Below are 25,327 nucleotides of genomic sequence, written 5' to 3' on the forward strand. Positions count from 1 at the left end.
ATCTCTTATACCACTTTCTTAATATATGGTTTGAGTGGCCAGCCGCCCTCATCCATAATTGTGCAACTTTCATATGTTATACTGTGCTTATGATTTAACGCTTGTGCCCCTTTGCTCATAAAGAGTACTGGGGATTATTTTAGTAATAAACACATATATTTTTATAATATATACTTGTGTGGTGTCCTTTCATTTGATATTACAGGATTGTGATAGGTAAAACAGCTCGCTTAACATGACCTCTTGAGTTTAGCCTTTCAGGCTGCTTAGTCCATGCTACCCCTAGGATAGCTTGTCTATAAGGTTGACTTACAACCAGACACCATAAGGGATTGTTTGGACTGATACAAGGTGGTTCCAGAATTGGAAACATCATATATCAGGCCAACTTCTCACAGTTTTCAAAAGTTTTTTTGTGATCTTGATTAATGGATTTTCTGTGCTTATTTAACTGAAACAAAAATGTGCTTTAAACTTAACAGCTGTTGTAGTAATTGACAGTGGTAGCAAGTTGGCGCCTGAGTGATGCCACCACCACTCACCTCTTGCCTCTCTCCGTCCTCCACCACGCTCTCCCTCTGAGTGCAGGCAGACAATGCGCCTAGGAATCCTTCGGTCAGGTGAACGCCGCGGGTTGACATCGGAGAGTCTGAGACGCAGGGATCATCGGTGTGGGAAAAAGATCGGAGTTTACAGCGCGCGCTGGGAATCCCTTGCACGGGTGCTACTGACTGCAGCTTCCAGGATTAATAGCAGTGGCGGCTGCCGGCAGCTTGGGTTACCTAGATACAAGGGATGCCTGTGTAGCTTAAGCTACTGAGACAATGGCTGCGCAAGGACGAGGAAAGACTAGGTCAACTATGCCCCCTACACAACTACGCCAAGCAGTGACAGCAGTTCCCGCTCCCGGAGGAGCCCAGCAACACTCGCCATAACTCCGCACGGGACTCCACTGCCCAGGAGCCTGTGCGAGACCAGCAAAGCGTGGAGGCACGCCCATCCGCAGACCGGTCCTCAAAACACCTCGTCGGAACCGCTGGCGCGGGTCCCGCATCGCCGGCAGTGACAGCAGTTCCCGATCCCGGAGGAGCCCAGCACTACTCGCCATAACTCCGCATGGGACTCCACTGCCCAGGAGCCCGTGCGAGACCAGCAAAGCGCGGAGGCACGCCCATCCGCCCAAACAACGTCAGCTAGACGCAGCGCGGGACCAACGCCGGACGAAGCCCGGACAAAGGGCGGACAGTCTGTGACAGTCCGGGACAGGCAGGGACTGGGCTGGGCCAAGTCCCTTGGATTTACAATTAAGGTACTTTGTAATTTGCTTGTAACTAACAGTTTGGTCTAGTGATCCGGAGTCATGGGGAAACGGAAACTGATAGACTCTGGTGATTCTGTAGGCGGAGTGCCAAAGGGTGGGAAAAAAGCCAAAAAATGCAAAACCAAGCGATTGGCTAAGCGAATGACTAACACAGGAGCCAACTGTGTCATGGATCGAATAGACAATCTGATACAAGATTGTGGGGACATATTGACCCAAGCGCCCAAAATTGTTGAGAAACCTGACGATGGGACTACGAAACCAGGGTCTGATCTGCACAAAAGGCAGGAAAAGGGTGCAGTGAAAATTCCTGACATGTTTTTGGGTAAATCTGTAATGGGGACAGGGGCTAACACTGTATCAAACGTCGAGAATGAGTTATGTGTTGAACAATCGAACCCACCTGTAGAATCTGATGCTAGTATTGTGGACTTAGAACCCTTATTTAGTTGCAACAGGTTCTCTGTTTTGTCACAGATAGGGAGTGAGGACTCAGTAGGAGTCTTGTTGATGCCCACCATCATTGAAAATCCTATATCTGTGTCTGGGCATATCGATGTACCGCTGTCTCCCGAGCACACAACCAGCTCCCTCTGGGTAATTATTAAACAACTGTGTGGTATGGTGGAGACGCTGCAAGTTAAAGTGGATCTCCTGACAGTTATAGTTAATGCCCAAAAAGATTCTTCAGGACAAGGCACACCTAACCCTATCAAAGCTCAAATGACGGGCCCAGTGAATAACAGCTCGGCTGGAGGAAAGATCTGTGTTCCACCTGCTCCCTTGCCAGTTACTCCACTTATACCCAGCTTGTTGGCAAGAAAAGAAAGGGGGAATACCCAACCGATAGGCAATCCGCGTGCAAAGGGGAATAGTTTGATAAGCTCGCCCAAAAGCGTGCCCACAAAACACAATGTTATACGAGTGGATAGAAACAGAAAGGGTGAGAACAAAAAGGAAAGTTGTCAGCAAGAGCTAAGATCGAGTTCCCTCAAACCATTTAGTCTCCACAGAAATGATCACCATAATTACACACAGGTGGCTTATATGGGGAACGTTCCTAAAATACCCATGGGACGAGACCATGAGACTCCGGATTCCTTAACGAACAAGACAATCCATTGGATTAGGTATATCAGGGGGTGTAGGTCTGTTATCAGGGAGGACATCCTAAAAACCACCAGAATTACATCTCCTGGCGACACCTATGATTGTATTGAGGTAGTCCTAAAAAACATGAAGATAGCATAGGGCTTGTTAGCCCTGGAATACAGAACCTGTTCCCCAGATAACTCCCGGATACAAATAAGATCACAACCCTATCAGAGAAGGATACTGACTAGAGAAATGACAGAGAGGAGTACAGGTATGGCCAGTTCTGGTTTGGACAGTAATGATTGACTCCAGAACCAGAATGGAGAAGCACCATTAAGGGAGACAAGTAGTGATGAGGTCCCAAACCATGCATTAACTGTAATGAACCCGGCTTTCTCTACTATAGAACCCCCGCTCTTAGGGTTGTTAACTGTACAGAACAAAGTATCAGACACTACCAAGGATATTAATGAATTTATAAATCCCCCTGTTCCCACTGGGTCGCTTCTTTCCTGGAACATCGCCGGACTGAGAACGAAAATGGACTCCCCAGAGTGGGCTTCTTTTATCAGCCGGCATGAAATATGTCTATTTCAGGAAACCTGGGCTCTGGAGCAGTTGCATTTCCCGGGGTACTTAAATTATGGAATCCTAGCGGAAAAGAGAGGGAAAGGTCGACCGTCAGGCGGCCTGGCGATCTGGATTAAACAAGATCTTGCTGTAACAGTTAAGGTAATTCCTACCAAGCACAGAGATCTCCAGGCCCTTTTGCTGGAGTTTGCGAAGCGTGACCCTATTTACATATATAATGTATATGCCAGAAGTACCGGGGGAAAGAACTCGGAAATTCTAACACTTCTGGACGAACATCTAGAAAGTAATCCTCTCCACCCTAACAATATTATTATTAAAGGGGGAGATTTTAATGTAACTTTTGAACCTCTCCTGAATGACAATTGGGACCTTTCAGATGAAGAAGATAGGGCATGGGGGTCCCTATATTGGACTTAACACCCATCAAAATATGGACGCAAATTGCTATTCAACTTAACTCCCTCTGCCTAAACAAAGGAGTCAGATCTGCCAACGGTAGAACACCGGGCGATAAAAGGGGGGCTAATACATATAAGACTGGCCCCCGGCAGAGTAGAATAGACTACATTCTTGTCAGCCTGAGCCTGTGGAGGTATTTGCAGGATATGCAAATTATAGACAGAGTAGAAAGTGATCATAATCCCCTATTGGTTAAAATATCTTATTGGGAATCATCAGCTGTTTTAAAAAGGGCGGCTGACGCCGCTACTACGGTGGACGTCGTTATCACTAATGATATGCGTCACGTCCGCTGGACTAAAGTCGCAGTCAATCAGGAGAATGTAGATTTTGTAGCTGGTAAGCTTATTCAGGCAATAAATGATTTGAAGGGGGCAGTGATTGAGGAGCGCTCAACTATTGGAAATGATAGTGTAACCAGGATACATGAGGCTTTCTTTAAGGACCTACGAACAGTGTTTGTCAAGCCTTCCCAAAAAAGTGGTTCTTGTAAACAACTCTCTCCACGCTGGTATTCAGCAGACTGTAGGCAGGCTCGCTTGGAGCTAGGTAGAGCCCTTAAAAATGGCTTGAGTTTAAATGTCCGGGTAGCTAGGGCAGCGTATAAATCGGCCATTTTCCAATCCAAGCGTTTGTGGGATGAGCAGAGGTGGGCAGACTTGCAGGAAGCAGGACAACATAAAGATCCACGAAAGTTCTGGAACATCTACAGGAAGGGTGTGGATAGTAACTCTGACAAACCACAGAACTGGGTCCCGCAGGATAAATGGGTATCCCATTTCAAACCTCAGTTTGCGATGGCAGCAGGGCAAGATTCCTCTGCTAAGGTGTCTTTTTCACCTTTTTTGGAGGATCCATTTACCTTGGGCGACGTTCAGCTGGCACTGGATAACGTTGTTCCTGGTAGAGCGCCAGGAATTGACGGCATCCCAGCTGATCTATTCCTACAAGATAGGGATTCTTGGGGACCATACATACTACTATTGGCAAATGCAGTGGCAAGGGGAGCATCGGTCCCTTTTTCATGGAAAGGGGCCGAAATAATTCCAGTCTACAAGAAGGGGGACAAATCTCAGCCTGGAAATTATCGACCAATTACTTTGATCGACACTACCCAGAAGATCATTGGTAGGCTTATTTTAGATAAGGTTCAGGACTGGGAAAGGGAGCACAGCATTTTGTCTCACTTGCAGGCTGGCTTTTGAACTTGCGTTAGCACGGTCGATCAAGTTATGCATTTTACCATGCTATACTGGAAGACCGTCCTAATTGGCAAAGGCAGCCTCTATGCCGCCTTTAAAGATCTAAGGGCAGCATTTGATTTGGTCCCTCGCCAAACGCTATGGAAAGTACTCAATGAAATGGGAATGCCAGGGGAACTTCTGTCTCTAATAAGTCCACCAGGAGAACTTCGCCCAGATTAGGTGGGGTAGTCCTGGTAATGTTACACCACAGTTCCCGGTAGAAACAGGTGTCCGCCATGGATGTGTCCTGGCACCAACATTATTTTCCTTATATATAAATGATGTTGCAAAAATTTTAATTGATTCTAATGTTGATGCTCCTATTCTTGCAGGAGGCAAAATCCCTATATTAATGTTTGCAGACGATTGTCTTATAGTTTCAAAAACCCCGAGCGGGCTACAGAAGGCTCTGACAATTTGAGGACTTCTGTGCCGCCCGTGGTTTGGAAGTTAATGTCCTTAAATCTAAGTACATGTCTTTTAATGCACCTAAAGTCAACAGGGGTACTGTACATATGAGTAGCGGCCCACTTGAGAAGGTACAGGCATTTAGCTATCTGGGTATCTGTATTCAACAGGACTTGTCCTGGAGGCAGCAGATTGATTTGGCCACCCTGAAGCACCAACAACTTTCAGGAGATTTGACTATAGAGCATTCTAGGTCTTTGACTAAACCGATAAGTCAGGTGTTAGCGGTCTACAATGGCAAGGTAGTTAGTTCTACTCTGTATGGTGTGGAAATGTGGGGAAATGAAAGGCTAAAGGGGATGACTGTCTCTGAAAACACATTTCTCAGAAAACTAATAAGGATACCACAAAGCACCCCATTTAATCCTCTGCTTTATGACCTGGGTATATCACCAATAGCTCTAATCGCATCTCTGCGCCCAATATTATATTGGCGGCGAATCTGGACTACACCGGAACTGGAAACATACACCAGAGGGCTGTTGGATGTGATCAATAGTGACGGTTCCCGGACAGTTAAATGGCTGGGACATATTAAAAATCTTTTGATTGAGCTAGGACTAGGTGAATTGTGGAAGGATCCATTGCACGCCAGGTTCCCATCGAAGAAGACATTAAAGACTTTATACTGGAACTTGGTGGCTACAAAGATTTTTAGTACTACTCCTTCACAATCTCTTGTAGGTCTATTCTAAGAAATCAAAGATTGTCCCAAACTTGAGGAATTCTGGGATGTCATTACGAAGCCCCTTGACCGCAAGCTTTACTTTCAGCTAAGAGTGGGAAGCCTGCCTGTAAGGGCATTCTCAAATAGATGGACCAGTGGGGGCAAGGTGGCTTGTCCAGCTTGCTCAGATGTTCCTGAAACCATCGGCCATCTTCTGTTTGAGTGCCCAATGTATGCAGCGCCGAGACGAAAGTGGCTAAAACCGATGTGTAGGTCATTGGGAACAAGGAAAGGAATGTTTGCAGTTAGACTCATTCGCACCAGTTCTAATATGTGTGTACATAGCCGTGGCGAAATTCTTAGGATGGGCATGGACGATTAGAGCCCGACTCTTGAAAGAACACATTACTTAAAGTCGTAGGCTAAGCACCTCTGTTAAGAGTAATATTTTGCACATTTGTACTGATTTTGTAATGATTTTATCTATTTATTCATGAAATTTATATTCTGATTGTATAATGGTTATACTACTAAAAGTTTACACATGTACTTTTATATATGGAACACGCTTTTATGACAATCGTCGAATAAAGCTGACTTGACTTGATGCCAAGAAGAGACAGAACAAAAGATAGAAGGCAAGAAAGCAGATTTTCTGACCAGTAAGGTAAATAACCAGGACAAGGAAAAAGTTGAGGGAGACAGCAAAATTCCTAATCAGTGAGCGTCATCCACGGGGGCGCAGATAAAAATGCAGCCCTCCATTGCTAGTATGTATCTACCCCTAGATACGAGCGAGGAGGAGAAGGGAGCGTGAGAGTAACAAGGAAATCAAGGCAATATGGTTTGCAGCGGGGAAACAAGTAATGTGGAAAATTTGCAATGTAATGCAATACAGGTCATGACACATGGGGAGAGTGAGAGGATGCGAACGTGCATGTCCCGGGAGGAGCCCCTTGGATTTCAAATTGTAAAAAACACCATTCTGGAAGCACCCTCAGGCACACAGCCAAAGGATGGTACAACCAAGGAAATGGACTAGATAAGAGAGGCTCCCCAATGATTCCACCAACAATCCAGTGGCGGAGATGGGTAGTAAGACATTAGATATGTCTCACAAAAACAAGCACAGGACTGCTACATGGGGCAATCCTCAGAAAAAGATCATGTGGCAGCATATCTCTCCCCCGACTCTTTGGAAAAGTTTTTTTTCCCTGACTGAGGAATCAAGAGACTCTGACATTAGCATGACGGCCAGTACTGATGGCAGGAATTTTCCATCAAGCAAAAATAGTTTGCAAAGGGAGAGGGGGTCCCCGAAAAGAACCAAACGCTCATCAGGAAAAAGAAACCGCAAGAGAGCTTTCCGGGGGAGAGAGGACGAGGAAGAACTAGGCTGGGATTACTCAGCCACTCAGCTGCTACCCCCTGATGGAATAAACAAAACGCGAAAAACTCCAAGGGAGATGCCAGGGGGTAAGACTGCACAGAAAAATGATGAGTAATCAACCAAGCCCACCCTCTCTCTGATTTTACAATCCTTGCGATTATTCCAGGATGAGGTCAAAACAGAGAACCGACAGGCACAGCTTGCCTTAAAAAAATTACAAGGCTCAGTGTGCAAGATTGGGAAAACAGGTACAGAGATAGCAGAAAGAATAAACATGGTGGAGACTCGCACCGAGGTATTGGAGAACACCGTAGATCCGCTGAAAACGCCGGCTACATCACCAGAGGGAACTTTGAGAAATGTGATGTGGAAGCTAGAGGAGTCTGAGAATCGCCCACGTCTCAACAAATTGAGGTTGCTAGGGATACCTGAAAATTGCGAAGGCAGTGATATAAGGAAGTTCACAATCACCATGCTGAAAAACTCTTTGGCAGAACTTGCACAGCGGGATTGGGACAAAGAAGTCTAATGTGTTCATAGATTCCCTCTAACAATCTCAAAGCGCCCATCCAATGGTCAGTCGTATTCTTGTGCCATATTGATCTATTTTGGAAATGTTCTGCTGCACCAGGCCGCGTAGGACCTGGCTAGACCTAACACTAAAAGGAATTTTAAACTTCACAACTGTTTGTTTATGAATAAGAAGTGGAAGCTAGACAGCAGAATAATAAACACATGAAGGATTGCACTTCTGAAATTGTGCATGCCTGGTGTCTGTTGGCCTAGAACTGGAACTTTGAAGATCTAGACCCAAAAGTCCCACTGGAGAACTTCCATTGGGATCTGTGGACTTTCAGCCAGGAAAGGGGGCTGGCTGAAATTTTTATAAGGGTTGTCGGAAGCTCAAAGATTTAGAAGTTGCATGTTCTTTCGGGTACGGAAAAAGGGACTGTGTGATAAAAAAATAAAAGTAACCAGCCTTTCTGAGTTTTCCTCATTCTGTATTGAGCAGGAGACAGATCAGCACATTCCATTAAAGTTGAAGAACCACCATGGCTGACAAGAAAGAGGGCCACCAATTATTTTCAATAGAAGAGGCTGCTGTGCCCTTTCTGTTGTCAGTGCTACAAGAGGAAGAGCATAATGAATATTTGATTATTGAGGAGATAAGTGATCCACCAACTGCGCCGCCTGGAGATTCCACTGAATAGTAATTGTGCAATTTTTTAGCCTGTATGGAATATTAAATGCCCCCAAAGTCACTTACAAATTATGTGACTCAGTCTTCTGTTGTGAACAATTTGGCAAGTACTCATATGGAACTACAATCAAGAAGAACCATGTGAAAACTAAGGTAAGCCAAAGCACTCACACAAAGCAATTGAACAAAAAAGAGAAGAAGAAAGTAATCTAAGCAAAAACCATCAAACCGAAAACACAGAAGGTATTACACCACAAGTAGTTAATATAGCCCAAGAACTGGGCAATGCCCCATACTTGTGTAATGTATCACTGTACTGCATGCGATGCAAACATTACATGTGGTTGGAAGAGCAAAAATTGAAAATAGTCCCATTAGGATTTGCTAAAAAAATATTTTATTTATAGAGGTTTCATGCCTCAGTGCATTTACTTGTGGTACTGGTTCAAGGACTAATGGCCTCAAACACTGCAGAGAAGCCTTGGATCTGTGTTTCTCCTCCAACACTACACAGACCCTAGCCAAGCTGGGGAAATGTACGTTCAAATTCGTACCACTCTTACAAACACAACAAAACATACCAACACTAGGCATCAAGCAGCAGACCTCGGCCTACAGAAGCATCCCCAAACGTAAGCTGCACAATCTAAAAACCAAACTAGCATGGAGACAAAGGCCAAGTTACAAGATATCCTCAAACCAGTAATATTCAGTTCGGCACCCGTCCTTCAAATGTCCAAATGTTACAAGAGCTACAAGGGCCGAAGTCCAGCAAAGCAAGAGTTCAAAGTATTTTTACGGCAAGAAACTATACAGACTCCATATTAACGCCTAAACAATACAGTAAGAAGCTCACAGACAGCATTTAGTAATGCTACAAGAATAACACTCACCCCCCCTGAAAGGTACAAAGGAAGTCGTTGTTCCTAAAGCGAACATGCTGCATCAAACCAGCAAGTCGCCAAGGGTCCCAATCACAAGACATTTCATACACCGGAATACACCTGTCTAGTGCCAGTCGCCCAACAGTGCCAGATGTCCAATTTATAAAACAAAAAATCAGAACCAGGCACTACAACGGCTATGTTGGAAGGAACTGTAGAGCTCTTTATCAATTTTGCTTTATCACTGAACGTTATAATGAAGTGATTTTACTAATATGTTTTAATAGGATACATTGCTAAGTCTGATTTTAAGTGTTTTGACATATAATGATTTTAAGTAATCGATCATCATAAATAACATTACTTACTTACATTATTATTTGTTAAAAAAATTAATTCTTTATAGAGGTATTATGCCCCAATGCATTTACTTGTGGTTTTGTTGTAAGGACTATTTTGTAGTTGATGTTTATGACAACATTTTTCAAAGAAACTTAAAAGAAAAATAGAAACAAAACAGAAACAACCAAAATAAAAGACTCTTGTACGAACCTCTCTATTGTGCATAAATTAATGCAGTAATCTTTCTGTTATCAATCGGTTTTCTATAGGGATTATTATTATATATTGTTTATAAATCTAGTACTATTGAAAAATAGTGTACACATAAAGTTGTTGTTTAGTAGATCTCAGATAGGTCGTGTCCAAAATTTGGCCAATCCATTGATAGTAACAGTCCAGGCACTGTGCCCAACTTCTATAGAATCGAGACAAAAGGAGTGCGAAGCAGATAACTGACTGCAACTCATGTGCCCAAATAATGCTGGGCAAGGGGGACTAGGCGTAAGGGTTTCTGGGTGCAAAACTTCATTGTACGCAGCCGGAGGATCAGTGCAGGGGGAATGGATGCATGGGTGTTTGGATGCCGTTCCCAGGACCGGCTGAAAGCAAGGCCAGCATATAATCTCTCTCATGCACATCGGCAAAGACATTGATCAACAGGGGCTAGGTGCACAATAAATCGATACAGTATACCGCCCAAAAAGTTTTTTTTTTTAATTCTATTTAAGATCAAGCGAAGGTTTTCTCTGCTCATAATATGTTAAAGTATGTTTTCAAAACAGAACAATTAGGTGGGAAAAACCAAACAGTTAAAGAGACACCATCGCTATGAGTCAAAACATAATAAGCATTGGCAAAACCAATAGGGCCGGTCTTTACAAGCTAGAGCAATGGTCACATGTTTTTTTTTTATTGTAAGGATATGTTACAATGTCATTTGCTGAGCCAGTAGGTCTTCCTTTTATAAGGAGTGCCAAGCTATTTGTTTTGTTCATGCTTATTTCTGAAACAGGGTTTAGAAAGGTAAAAAAAATAATACAAAATACACTGAATTTAATCATTTCAAACATGAATGGTGTGGTTTATTTTTTTTACTCGGGAAAACTAAACACAATTTAAAAAGAATAAGTAAGTTTAAAAGAAAATGCTTGCCATAGCCGCCTTTAATTTTCACAGGACACCAAAATGAAATATGGTCCAGCCATTTGGTCCTCTGCAGTAGGCCAGAGAGCAGATTTATGTGCATTCAGGAGAAGAGACATCTCCTTTTCAGTTATGCTAATTACACGTCTGCCTTAAATGCCGGTTAACTGAATCCAACACCAGGGCCCCTCCCCAGTGCCATACAAATCTGTGGGCCAAGACCTGAGTTTTTGCGCAATATATGGAATGCGGGACATAAAACAACCCTATACCACCATGCTCTCTATCACACACTGGAAGAAATAGATCTGTTGCCGAGCTTTTGCAGACAAGGTGAGATGGGTTGGGAGAAGCTGGCAATATTCAGCAGTGCGTTTGGTTGGGGCGCAAGATGCTGCAAATCATAAAATGATTCTTACCCCAGTGCCATTTGGGCATGGCACTTTACCAAACTGCACACATTCAGTTATAATATTGGACAAGTTTGGAGTAATAAGGAAAACAGGTGTGCATCCCTACCCCCATTGTTGTATTTTTGTCGTAAAAAATGCCCTACATTGAGATGAGAAAGAAGAAACCAGGACTAAGATTGCATTCTTCCACACGACTGGTGAGACATCATGGTTCGTTAGAAAAGACATGGTTATATTCTGTGGATGATAACCTTCACTAACACTGGATGGCAATTCATTTTAGTTAAAAGGTTCATATTGATTACAGTGATTTGGAGACAATTACGAAGGAATTAGATTACGATGTTGTTTGACTGAAGCCTAACAATTGAACTGCATTGTGGGAAATGAACTTATGACATTGCAAAAGTAATTTTCAAAGTCAATCAATCAATCACAAAAATTTGTATAGCGCGCTACTCACACGTGAGGGTCTCAAGGCGCTGAGAGGGGGGGGTTGCTTCTGCTCGAACAGCCAGGTCTTGAGTTGTTTCCTGAAGGAGAGATGGTCCAGGGTCGTCGTAGGTGAGTGGGGAGGGAGTTCATTGTCTTGGCTGCCAGGTAGGAGAAGGATCTTCCTCCGACGGAGAAGGATCTTCCTCCGACGGTGGATTTCCGAACTCGAGGTACAGAGGCGAGGGCGAGGCTGGCGGAACGGAGCTGGCGGGTGGGTGTACAGTAACACTGTTGGCGAGAAACTGTCTAACAGGGGACCAATCGGGAGGGGTGTAAGTCATTAAGTAAGGGGTTGTAGAAGAATGGAGGGAACAATTGTCTGTCAAACTGGAAATGAGGACGTTTGATTTTTATTGATTACGGCAGGTATGGAACAGTGTTTTTCGTAACAGTGAGATGAAAGGAATGCTGGCATTTGAGTCGTAGGAGATAGAATGCAGGGATTGAGAAAGGGATTGGGAATGTATGGACATGTTGTCTAAGTGCAGGAGTAATGTAGGAAACATGGGGAGTGAGTGCGTAATGCATTGGAGTTTAAGGTTAGTAGCTGTTGGGGGGTTAGCTTAATGGAAGGACGCATTAGAGTGAATATATGAACGTATGGGTACGGGGTCAAAATAAGGGCGGATCGAGAGAAATATATGAATAAATTAGCTTTGATTGAAGGAGGTTTAATGAGCAGTATGATAGAGGGTGAGTTTGAGGGTGAATGAAAAGTAAGAGTGTACGTAAGGTTTATTTAAAGCGAGTGGGGCGTTTGAGTCGGCCACTAGATGGCAATCGCATGCCAGAGTAAACGTTAAGTGAGAGGTAAGAGTTAAAAAAAAAAAAAGTGGGATGAAGAGATTGGGAGTAAGAAAGGAGCCATATGAGGAAAAGTTAGTGTGTTCATTGTAATAAAATGAGACAGATGATGGTTTTGCGAGTTGTATGTGAGTGAAAGATAAAAACCGGGTAATTATATATATGAACTGAGAGGATCGTTTTGTTTAATGGTGTGCACTATTGTGGCAGAACTGGTTATGGGGTACAAATATAAGTTACATTTGAATGCAGCACCCAGATAAATTGCAAATCAACGTGTAAATACTACTGATGTTAGAAGTAGAAATATTTTTGCAAACATGATTATTTTTTAAATGTGATTGTTTTACTTGTCATTCCAGTGACCCTTGATAAAGGGCACAAGCGGCCCGAAATGTATTGGGTTTTGAAATAAATGAACACTGCCTTGGATGAATTTTTGCGTCATTCATGTTTTTGCAAGAGATTCGGATGGCCCAGCTTTAAAATAAGAAAACGAGAAAATTGGCATACCATTCCGCGTCTGGATGTAAAAATTGATGAATAAAAGTTGAATATAAGTGGTGTTACAGCATGGATTAGAAGGAATACATTGATTAACTTGAAATCATTGTGTGACCACTAAGCTGGCAATATGCAGCAGTGCATTTGGTTGGGGCGCAAGATGCCCCAAATCATAAAATGAGTCTTACCCAGGTGCCATTTGGGCCTGGCACTTTACCAAACTGCACGCATTCAGTTATAATATTGGACAAGTTTGGAGGAATAGAGAAAACAGGTGTGCATCACTACCCCCATTGTTGCATGTTTGGTATCAAACGTTGGAATCATACCCCAACACCAATTCCGGTGCTAGAAGTATGATCCATTGTACTGGGGGCTCCTTAGGGGATCCCCCTGTACTCCCAGTAACAGCCTTTCAGGGTCTGCCAGCAACCTATTGCTGCTGCTGACCAGTGCTGGAAGTATGATCCCATGTACTGCGGGGCTCCTTAGGGGACCCCCCTGTACTCTTGGTAACAGCCTTTCGTTGTCTGCCAGCAAGCTAGTGCTGCTGCCGGCCAAAGACACAATTCTGCCCTCCTGCTGCTGAGCTGAGCTCGAGTAGGGGTAGGTATAGCAATAGGTTTCCTGTCACAGGAGGGTGTAACCGCATCCCAGACAGGACTTAGTGTATTGAGCTGGGGTGGGGACGCTTTGCAGCACCACCAGACGGCTTTGAAAGGTACATTTGGTGCCCTCCTTGCATACTACAGTTTGAACCAGTTCAGGAACCCTTGGTTCCTGCTCTGGCACGAAACTGGACAAAGGAGATGGGAGTGTCCACCCCTCTGTCCAGCCCCTCCTTTGGGAGGGACCCCCAAGTCATCCCAATCCTTTCTCAATGGTACTTAAGGGCTCCCATGTGGGTGGGTCCTCAGATTTGTCATGGGAACAGACTCAACCCTGGAACTCCGTCACTTTTCAATCGTCTGGACACGTGGACTTCGACTGGAACAAAGACTGCACTTAGGAAGACTCCTGCTGCTCCTGCTCTTGCTGTTCTTAAAGTCTTCTGCATCGTCTGTGTCTGTGCTTCATCAAGGTCTCAAAAAGACCTGTGGGCATCAAGGAAACCCGAAGAAATCTCCCTTGGAGTGAAGGAGTCGTTCCCCTGCATATGCAGGCCCAGCAACAAAGCTGAGCGGTCTGCTGCTCCTGACATCCAACAAACATCCAGAGGCTCAACAACAAAAGTGGTGGTTCTGTGGCTCCACAGAGGCCTGACTTTTCTTCCCCGCAATTTGTAGGACAGTATCCCTCGTTGGGGATGCTGGGACAGAACCCCTGTGCACTGCATTGATTTAAATTGCCAAGGCTAGTTGGCTCTGCACTCTAGAGATCTTCGGGTTACAAGAAGCTCCAGCACCTCACTTCCTAAAGAACAGAGTCCTGCCTGCATCTCCTGCATCGTGGGCCTCCGACTTTGGTGAGCTGCTTGAGGTCCTCTTGCGACTCCTGTGCCTTCAGGCTGTAGGTCCTGTCGAGGGTCTTCCTTTGCTTCAGTGGGCTTCCCTGCTTGCTCAGAGCGTGATCTGACTCTCCTAATCTATGTGAGTTCCTTGGACCTTGGGGTTCCCATTGTTTGCTCCTTTTCGTTCTCCATGCTAGTTGCAGCTACTAAGGATTGTCAGTGCTCCCCCGGACACCGAACTCCTAGACACCGACATCCAACAGCTCATGCGCGGATCCTAGTCTCCCTCAGCGTCGCCTGGTCCTCACAACTACAAGGTCACCATTGTCTCTTCGTGAACCTACCGGCAATGGTGGGCATTGTGTTTCCATACTTCCTGGTCACCTCCAAGTGGCATAGACTTTGTCCCCTCTGCTGGCAGGTTCTTCATTTCCAGATTCCACCCTTGGAATCTACTGGACTCCTTCACAGTCTTCTCCAGAGGCATCATCTTCAAAGACTCCCATTGTCGTTAACGGCAGGTTCCAACATCACTTCCTCCCTATGCACCTGGCTTCCCTGGTGCAGGTAACCTTGTTCCTGGGGCATCCACTGGTGGGGTGGCTCTCCAACTTTCTGTCTTCCAAAGGGTTTCTTCGAGATCCTCCAGGAAGGGTACTGTTTCCTTAAAACTGTAACTGTGACTTTTCCATTGACTTCCGTTGGGCATGCAGCTGTGTTTCCACTCTGCACAAAGCCTTCATGGGATTCCTGGGTACTTACCTTGGGTGGTTCCTTGTGTTCCCAGCTTCTCTGAGTCTTCTGGTCCAAGTCCCTTTCTCCTTTGCAGTTCACATTCCACTTTCTTAATGTATGGTTTGGTCTCCCACTGGAGACCAGTGTATATTTGTGATACTTACCTGATTATTTCAAAGTATTCTTGTGCATTGTGTTGATATCTCCGGGTAGGAGATATACCAATGTGTCAGTGAGTGTGTTGTGTAATAAAATACTTATTTTATATACATACTGTATGTTTCTTTTTCATTTAACTTACTCTATTTGATTAAAGTTGGTAAAACAAGCTGCTTTACACTTCTACAAGATAAACCTGAAGGCTGCACTCCACAGCTATCACTTTGAGACCTTTCTATGGTTTTCAAAGACCACTAAAATCACCATAAGGGTTATCTGGATTAGTGCAAGGTGCATCACTTGAATAAGTGTGCACCATCTACTAAGCCAGCTTCCAACATACAGTGTTGAGTTATTTAGACTTTTTAGGTATTCAGGGTCTTAAGTAATTCCTTGAATGTGCTTAACGTGCCCATTGTGAGCATCACACATTGTGTTTGTTTATAAAGTGATATCATTGGTGATGTCATATGATCTCATTAACGCTCTAGACCAGTGATACTCAAAGTACGGCCCAAGGGCCACTTGCGGCCTTTTTTACCTTTATATGCGGCCCCCTCGGTGAACAGCAGCACTAACTTCTGTTTATTTGCTAGAACTAATATTTAGAAAATGATGTTAAATAAATGAGCAAGCATTTTTTAACCTGCAAATAAATGCTTGCCTGTTTGTTTAACATGTTTTTGAACCTCCTCCCACAATTCATGACCGACCCAGCCCGCCTTTGGGCACCCTGCTAGCATCAGTGCAGCCCTCAGGCACACCACAAACTGTACTTTGTGGGCCCTGGGCAAATGTTTGTGAGTACCCATGCTCTAGACAGTTCTTCAGTGATGCCATGTGCAAGATGATGCGCTGTACATGGCGGGATGCAAGGTACATCTCTTCTAAAACCCCAAAACTACACTCAAGAGTATGCAAATTCAAATGATTGGATCCAGTTTTTAAAAATGACTAGCGCTCAAGCTATCAGAGCAAACAGCAGCTCATCTCTCTGTGCTATGCCACAGCTGAGTTTTACTAATTACTTCTTCCAAAAAAAATGAACAAGTCAAACCGTCATACCATCCTTCATTTACCCAGTTCTGCCAGGTACATGCCCATTACATCACCTGATCATTACTTTGCCATGGGTAAGCTGTGTAAAGCCGATACGGATATAGGGTGAGGGCTATTTAGTTAAAAATAGGTTTAGAAAATGTTACGCATAAAAAGTGGCAGGATGGTTTCCCTCTAAGATGATGTAGTGTCCGGCAATATACACATCTAAAACCTTCGGACACATTTTTGCTAATCTGGTTAAGCCAGCTCACTTCACTTCTACTTACAGCCTTAATAAGCAGAAGAGGCTAGTTGTACTTTGCATCCTGAAAATAATGTGGATAGTGATTTTAGATTCAAGTCCAAACTGCCAGCTGATTGGGTAATGTAAAAATGTAAATAAAGCACAAACAGACCACTCCGAGTATGAATCCCGTGGTGGCAGATACCGAAAACATGGACGATCAAATGACGAATTAAGATATACATGGGCAGATATATTGTATTTTTAGCCTACTAATCTAATCACATGACATTAAAGCCTTGACAAAGTACATTGAGGTATTACCTCAAACACAACAAGTCATGGGTTTAATGCTTGAATTAATCTCAGCCATTTGCACTCACAAAGGCCACATTCCCTTCTATTGTCTTTTGCTCATTGTTCCACTCTGGACAAAGAGCCGCCTTATGCAAATCAGTTACGGTCCTGCAAAACAGTTATGGTCCTGCTTTTAAAGGTACAGCCCAGTCCAAAAAGAAAGGCCAGGCCCCAACTAGACAAGAACACAGGCAATCCAGGACACGTTTCAGCCCACTTGTGGGACTCACTAGTGAGGTTCAGCTTGAGTACTATAGCATAGTGGTCATAGAAGAACCCATGTCTGCATATATCGTTCCCACCTTCATGGATGTAAGAACCAGAACAAAATTCAACTCAGCTCACTTATAAAAAGAAAAAATAATAATTAATTAATTCAAACGTGAAAGAATGTTTTTTATTTGTTTCAATAAAACAACTGGATTAACATTTACTACCAGTGAATATAACCACCGCTATGCGGTTCCATGTCCAAGTTCACTCAAGACCTCTTTGCACCACTGACAGATAATCTGACGGGCTACTGTTAGTGAACGAAATTCAAGGCAAGTTAGATGCAAATCTATCCCCGTTTCTCCTTGAGTAAGCACATTTGAGCTGTGCTGCCTCATGGTAATTAAACCAAAAGGGGTTTGGCCCATTGACGGGAACCAGGTAGGGCCAGAAATACAAAATATATACAAGAAGACCCGGAATCCCTCTTTTCAATATAACGATAACCACACTATATTCTTTTGTTGGTTAGGCTATATTTATCAGCCTTTTACTTTTTAATTTTTCAATGTTTTTTGAATAGGAAAAAACTCATCAATTCTCAGAACCACATACAATTTATACAAACTCAACATAAATTCAAAACAAATACATACATTACAGCCAAAATAAATTAGACATCAAACATATACAGTGTACGTCAATTGTTCAATTGCTCCAAATTTCAATGTGCAAGACACGAGCTCTACTCAACATATTGTCTCTCAATGAAAAGTATACCTACAATCTGCCTATTTGTAAGGTACTAAAACAACCAAATTTGTTGTGAGTATACAACTTTTTGAATCAATATACATAATTTCATTCATTCCTGCACTTCAACATGTCAGAACCTGCCGACGCGTTTCCAGCACTGTATAACCTCTTCACGGGCTTTCCTCAGGGCTTCTTACTAATGGCAAACTTGGTGATCTTCTTGGAGCTTCTTAATCTATGGGACTTTCTGGACGGTTTACCATGTCAGCGACAATCTTGAACGTCAGCTTGTTGCAACCAGCGGTAGAATTCCAAAAAACTTCTATGACCAATGGGGGGGGCACTTCACTTGTTTAATCAAAGTTCGTGGACCCGACTGCCATCCTCATGCGATCGGTCCTTTGAATAGTGTAAAACGCTCCTGGCGCCCCTCCCCGTACTTCTAATCCGCTGTGTGTACTTAATGCAGCGCTTCTCCGCGATCCATAATTGCCGTTCTGAGCGCTTCCAGCCTTCCTCTCCGTGAACCGCGGAGAGGAAGGCTGGAAGCGCTCAGAACAGCAATTATGGATCACGGGGAAGCACTGCATTAAGTGCACACAGCGGATTAGAAGTACGGGGAGGGGCGCCAGGAGCGTCTTGCACTATTCAAAGGACCGATCGCATGAGGATGGCAGTCGGGTCCACGAACTTTGATTAAACAAGTGAAGTGCCCCCCCATTGGTCATAGAAGTTTTTTGGAATTCTACCGCTGGTTGCAACAAGCTGCCGTTCAAGATTGTTGCTGACATGGTAAACCGTCCAGAAAGTCCCATAGATTAAGAAGCTCCAAGAAGATCACCAAGTTTGCCATTAGTAAGAAGCCCTGAGGAAAGCCCGTGAAGAGGTTATACGGTGCTGGAAATGCGTCTGCAGGTTCTGACATGTTGAAGTGCAGGAATGAATGAAATTATGTATATTGATTCAAAAAGTTGTATACTCACAACAAATTTGGTTGTTTTAGTACCTTACAAATAGGCAGATTGTAGGTATACTTTTCATTGAGAGACAATATGTTGAGTAGCGCTCGTGTCTTGCACATTGAAATTTGGAGCAATTGAACAATTGACGTACACTGTATAGGTTTGATGTCTAATTTATTTTGGCTGTAATGTATGTATTTGTTTTGAATTTATGTTGAGTTTGTATAAATTGTATGTGTTTCTGAGAATTGATGAGTTTTTTCCTATTCAAAAAACATTGAAAAATTTAAAAGTAAAAGGCTGATAAATATAGCCTAACCAACAAAAGAATATAGTGTGGTTATCGTTATATTGAAAAGAGGGATTCCGGGTCTTCTTGTATATATTTTGTCTCAGGTAATTATGCACCTTTATCTTTACTAGCAGCGCCCCAAGAGGATCTTGTTCTCAAAATTCAGAAGAAACCAATGCCATCTAGGAGCAGGTTATGCTATGAAATGCTGGATCATCATCCCGCTTACGTGCAAGCAATATCTAGACATCCCCACCACCTGCACGAGTCATGGAGTGATGAAACACAGCGAGTGAGTAAAGCCTTTCAAGGACCCCCCTCCCCCCCCCGTAAAAACAAGGAAAAACGTAAGACATGCCAGAAGGTATTTTGATAAAGTAACTGTCAGAAAGTGTGTACTGTGTAGAAACTTTACACGCAGCAGAAAAATGCTTACACCACAGAAGAAACACTGTCATTCCGACGGTATACACCCGTTACAACGCATCTTTTACTCCGCACTACTGTTACAACGCGACTTTTACAACGCATACCATTACAACGCATTGCGCTGGGGGGCGCTCTAGGATAGGGAATAAGTATAATTTACTATCCAACACCTTCCCTAGGGTCCACGGGGACTGGAGTTAGAATAGTAAATTATACTTACCACTATCCAGCACCTCAAAGCGCTATGCGTTGTAATGGTATGCGTTGTAATGGTCGCGTTGTAACGGTAGGTAGTTGTAATAGTATGCGTTGTAACATGGTACATCCCATTCCGACACCTTATTAGTTAGGAAAAGAAAAAAAAACAGCTATTTACAGCCCTGCAATAAGGTAGGATCGTAGCAACTAGTGATTTATAGAACAAAAGCATGATTTCATACAATAGAAATACATTTTGGTTGCAGATTTGCTTTTGGTAAATAGCGACATGTATATTAATCGCCGCTCACCTGATGTTTTCTTCCATTGGTTGCTTTGGGATTGTAGCATCATGGTTCTTTCTTGTTTTCATTTCTTGTGTCATCCTCTGCAGTTTTGCCCTTTGCTGATGCAGAACACACAGCACGGCTTGTGTACTTAACTGACCGAGCACATTCTCATCTCCCAAGGCTTCAACAGACTCCACCTGATGATGCCTACTTAGAAAAGATCTTCCATGTTTTATTACCTCATCATAGGTCCCCTTCTGTAAGAAAAGATGTCAAAGAAACATACAAATCAAAACGATGAACAAACCGGGCAAGGAAACAGGTTAGCAATTGTTTCCATGAAATAGCACAAGTTTAACTTGCAAAGTTTGAAAGCTGGTGCACGGTGTTAGAATATGAATGGTACTCCATCAGTAACTAACAGATGTTTGTGCTGCAGTGCCCTTTAACTTGTCTTATGAATCATTGAATCCCTGCACATCCACCTCTACAACATCTGACTCACAGATCAGAAACAAATAAACCAGAAAGCTTCTTTATGTAATGCAATCAGTCCTGCTGATCCACTTTCCTGCTCAAACAAAGAAGAGGCAAAGGTTGCTAAATTACCAAATTACTATCCGGTGATTTTTATCATTCTGATGTGTTATTCCTCATCTAAGTGGCTTTATGACACAATAAATTGTGTCCGCACCTCACAACATGTATCTCACTGCCAAAAAAGAAATTTAAAAAGTGGACTTAGAGGTTTGTAGGGTCTAATCCCTTCTACCTCTTGTGCAAGGTCCTATGTATGGCCACCTACAGGACAAGTTGATATTTGCTACCATAGCCATAACAGTCGGCAGCTAAAGAAACCCAAATGGGTTGAAGGGAGTGGTGTAGGGAGGAAAGGTAAATCTGAGGAAAGTGAATAAGGCAATCGGTAAATAACCACCTCGCCATCATAGTCTTTATCCTACTTCTTCATGACATGATGAAGAATACACCAAAGCAGCATGCACTTTATTTCTTGAACCACACGCAAATATTTCTTCAACAATACTGATGAAATCACTCTTGCAGCACTGAAGGACAAATTACTTACCTTCGGTAAGGCCTTATCTGGTAGAGACAGTATCTAGCTGCAGATTCCTTACCTTTGATTTTCCCAGGCATCAGACTGGATCTAGAAGATTCTTCTTTGAGGAATACCTCTGCCTGTCGGTAGGCGACATTGGTCGGCTTCACACGACTGTGTCACCTATATTAGGAGCCACCTTGGCACGCTGATGTCAGTTACTTTTCACAACTTTCCATGCCAAAAACACGGAGGCATGAAGAGTACGGACATTGGCGTGTTTAAAAACTAGTGCCCTTAAAGGGAACAACCCTGACCCTAGAAACTTGTCAACAGTACAGGGAGAACGGATGAGTCAGTAAGGAATCTACAGTTAGATACTGTCTCTAGCAGTAAAGGCATTACCAGAGGTTACTAACTTGTCCATCTGAAAGAGAAATCTAGCCGCAGATTCCTTACCTTTGAAGAGCTACCCAAGCAATACCATCCCCGGAAGAGGGGCAGCAGACATGTTTCAGACTAGAAAGTCCTTCAGGACTTTACAGACAAATGACCATCCCTTTGGACTTGACCGTCAAGGCAGTAATTCATGGTAAACATGTGTGGGGATGCCCATATAGCTGCCTGAAAGATTTTCACGACTGGGACTCCACATGCTGAAGCAACAGTAGCATCCTTAGTTCTGGTGGAATTAGTTCTTAAGTCTTCAGACGGCTGCTTCTTTGTCTTGATGCAGAGGACGACCCATCTGGAGATGGTCCTCGTCTGCACTTCTCGACCTTCCTTCGTTCCGACATACCCCATGATGAGTTGGCCATCCACCCGGAACTCTTTTGTGCAGTCAAGGTAGAACGACAACACTCTTTTAGGGTCCATACGGTGAAGTTGTTCCTCTTCTTCAGAGGGATGCGGAGGAGCAAGGAAAGGGGGCAAGGTGACAGATTGGCCCACATTGAAAGGTGTTAGCACTTTAGGAAGGAAAGAGGCTCTAGTGCTAAGTACCAACTTGCCAGGGAATATCATCAGAAAGGGAGGCTTGGACAAAAAAACATGCAACTCGTTCACCCTCTTGGCAGATGTGATTGCCACTAAAAAGGCTGTTTTTATTGTGAGCAGCCAGTGGGGGCAACTGTGCAGGAGTTCAAAAGGAGCAGACATGAGAAATGTGGGAACCAAATGAAGGTCCCACTGAGGCATAATGAAGGTGAAAACATATGTACAAAGCCTTTTAGGAATCAATGTACAATGAGTGACTTTAATAAAGAGGGTTGGTCTGGCTGCCTCGAAAAAGCAGACAAAGCAGATAAATACCCTTTCAAGGTGCCCAGAACAGAGCCCTGGTGGGCAAGGGTCAAAATAAAAAGTAAAACATCGAAAAGGAAAGCAGGAAGAGGGTTGACAGACTTCTCTGTACAATATATCACAATTTTCTTCCACTGGCAGGCATATATGGTCTTAGTGAGAGCCCAATAATGCCAGAGAAAAGTCTGGAGGTGGAGCACGCCTTTAACAGCCAGTCGTTGAGATAGGGGGAGACTGGCAACCCTGATCTCTGCAGATGAACTGCGACCACCGCCATCACCTTGTGGAACACCCAAGGGGCGCTGGTAAGGCCGAAAGGGAGCGTTGTGGACTGAAAGTGCTCTTGGACCACTAAGAATCGCAGGTAACGCATGTGGGCAGGCAGGATTGGGATATGAAAATATGTTTTGTGCAAGTCCAACGCTACCATCCAGTCCTCTGGGTCCAGGGCAGACAAGACCTGAACCAAAGTGAGCATCTTGAATTCCTACAAGCAATTGAGGGCCAGAAGGTCTAGGATAGGACGAAGGCCTTGTCCTTTTTTGGGACAAGAAAGTAGTGGGAATATCAACCAACGCCTACTTCTGGTGCTGGATCCCTTTCTTTGGCACCCTTGGCCAAGAGAGCCATGACTTCGTCTCGGAGCAAAAATAGATATCCCTCTGTCAGTTGGTCGAAGGATGGAGGGTTGGAGGAGGAGGCTTGGAGTGGGGATGGTCTTGAAGGGGAAGGAGTAGCCCCTTCTGATAATCTAAAAAGAACCCACCTGTCCGAAGTAATGTTTTGCCAGTGGTGGATCCTGTTCTTGAAGGGCACGACTATGAGAGTTTGAACGCTGAAACTGCTGGGATGGTGACTTGACCTTACCTCTGGCTACCTTATCTACAGGGTCAGAATGAACTGCGGCCTTGTGCACGAGTTGTGGAACTTGCGCAGCTTGGTGGCTGCGGTAGGGCTGGCGCTGTAGAAAGCTCTTTCCTTCAACCCCGAAAGGTGTCAAAAGGCAGACTGGGGAGAGGAGGCAGCTGAGAGGCCCAAGGACTTGACCGTAGCCTGTGAGTCCTTAAAGTGCTCCAGCGCCGTGTCTGCCTAGTCTCCGAAGAGATAGGTGCTGACTTGTATTTTGCTGTTTCTGTCATTGCATCCAGATATGTGATACAAGTAACATCATACCTACAACAAGTAAGGACTATTGGCTTTGTCAATGGTTATTAGTTGCATAAGATAAATAGGCTGCAACTATGGCTTGTTAGATATAATATTGGGGACATTAGTTACACATCAGCAGAAGCGCATTGCTGGGTCGCGCTTACCCTTGTTGGACACCGTCGTGAGGAGCATCGCCGGCCATTGCGTGGAGGAGGAGCTGAGCGAGAGTCCTTCCAGGGGCAAGAAACTACTCTCGGCAGAGGGCTGCAGGGCTGCGAGCGTACCAGGGACTCCAAATCCCAGGAGTCCCTGATAGACCGCTGACAACATCCGGTCCGCTCTCCCTGCCGGCCCGCCCACCGCCCACCGGAGGGCTTTTTAAATCCTGTGCAGCGTTACCCTCATTGGGACATTAGTTACACATCAGCAGAAGCGCATTGCTGGGTCGCGCTTACCCTTGTTGGACACCGTCGTGAGGAGCACTTTTAAACCTCGCCGCACCCGCTCCGCGGGTGCCGCATCGCCGGCCATTGCGTGGAGGAGGAGCTGAGCGAGAGTCCTTCCAGGGGCAAGATACTACTCTCGGCAGAGGGCTGCAGGGCTGCGAGCGTACCAGGGACTCCAAATCCCAGGAGTCCCTGATAGACCGCTGACAACATCCGGTCCGCTCTCCCTGCCGGCCCGCCCACCGCCCTCAGACATTGTCACTTCTATATCTGGGGCAATCACTCCCGCAGAGCGGGACGCAGCCCGGAGCAAAGACCGGGCTAAGAGCGGGCCGTTTGAGGCCGTTCGAGGACGGCAGAGGACGGCCCCGGCCCATAACCCTTGGCTAGTTGTGATATAAGTAAGGTAGGCGACCCTGTGACCCAGAGCTTGATTGGCTATAAGAGACTTTGTACAGACTGTGAGGACTATTAAGTTATTACCCTACTTGTGTAAAGAGCGTGCCTAGTTCTGAGTACAGTAGTTGGTGCTAATCAGTAATCATGGTTTTAAGATCTGGTAAAACACGCAATGTCCAAATCCAAACACCCACAGGAGTGGTATCGGGTCCATTGGACGCTTTTATTACACGTGCCACGGGCATCCTGGAAAAGGAAATAGCAATGGTGGAAAAACGACTTTCCATTGACTTAGTCAGCGGAAAACGTTCTTCACTGGGTAGGCTGGCCAAGATTCCTAGTCCCGTGTCTCACGCACAAACACACGCAGCTTTTAATTGTATACATTTAGACACTACGGAAGCTATAGTTCATATGGATAGTGAGGGGATTGATCCTCCTGTACATACTTCACCTCATCCTGAACACCCATTGGATGATCATGAAGCAAGTGGGGAAACTGAAATACAGGATAGTCAAAATTCCGAATATAGTTCGGAATCTGTTGATTCATCCCCAGACTCACCCAAAACAGTTTCTAATGACCCAGTCCATACAGATTCCTTAGGTATAGACAAGGTTTCTAGGAAGAGAAAACAAGACACGAGCTACAAGGGAGGGAGAGAATGCAAGATGCCTAAACTAAAAGACACCGCTGGTAATTCCACATCGGCACTAGGCCGTCCCAGCGGAAAACAATGTTTTAATACATTGCCTAATGTCTTATGCCCCTCCCTCATCTCCCTAGGTTCCTCGAACCCATGCCCAACATGCCTAAGCAG

At 44.4% G+C, this 25,327-nt stretch overlaps 1 protein-coding gene across 2 annotated transcripts in view; it reads right to left on the reverse strand.

Annotated features, from left to right (window-relative positions):
* The window catches only part of LOC147697773 (uncharacterized), a 303,212-nt gene that overhangs the window by 87,483 nt on the left and 190,402 nt on the right, over positions 1–25,327 (reverse strand). For both annotated transcript variants that reach the window (XR_015299158.1, XM_086933339.1), the window contains exon 6: positions 20,172–20,407. Coding sequence is in view for 1 of the 2 variants with exons in the window: in XM_086933339.1 (XP_086789465.1) it covers positions 20,172–20,407 (236 nt within the window). In the remaining variant the exon portion in view is untranslated. The remainder of the gene's footprint in view (positions 1–20,171; positions 20,408–25,327) is intronic.

This window comes from Lissotriton vulgaris, chromosome 8, assembly GCF_964263255.1.
Source record: "Lissotriton vulgaris chromosome 8, aLisVul1.2, whole genome shotgun sequence".
In the NCBI taxonomy this organism is placed as follows: domain Eukaryota; kingdom Metazoa; phylum Chordata; class Amphibia; order Caudata; family Salamandridae; genus Lissotriton; species Lissotriton vulgaris.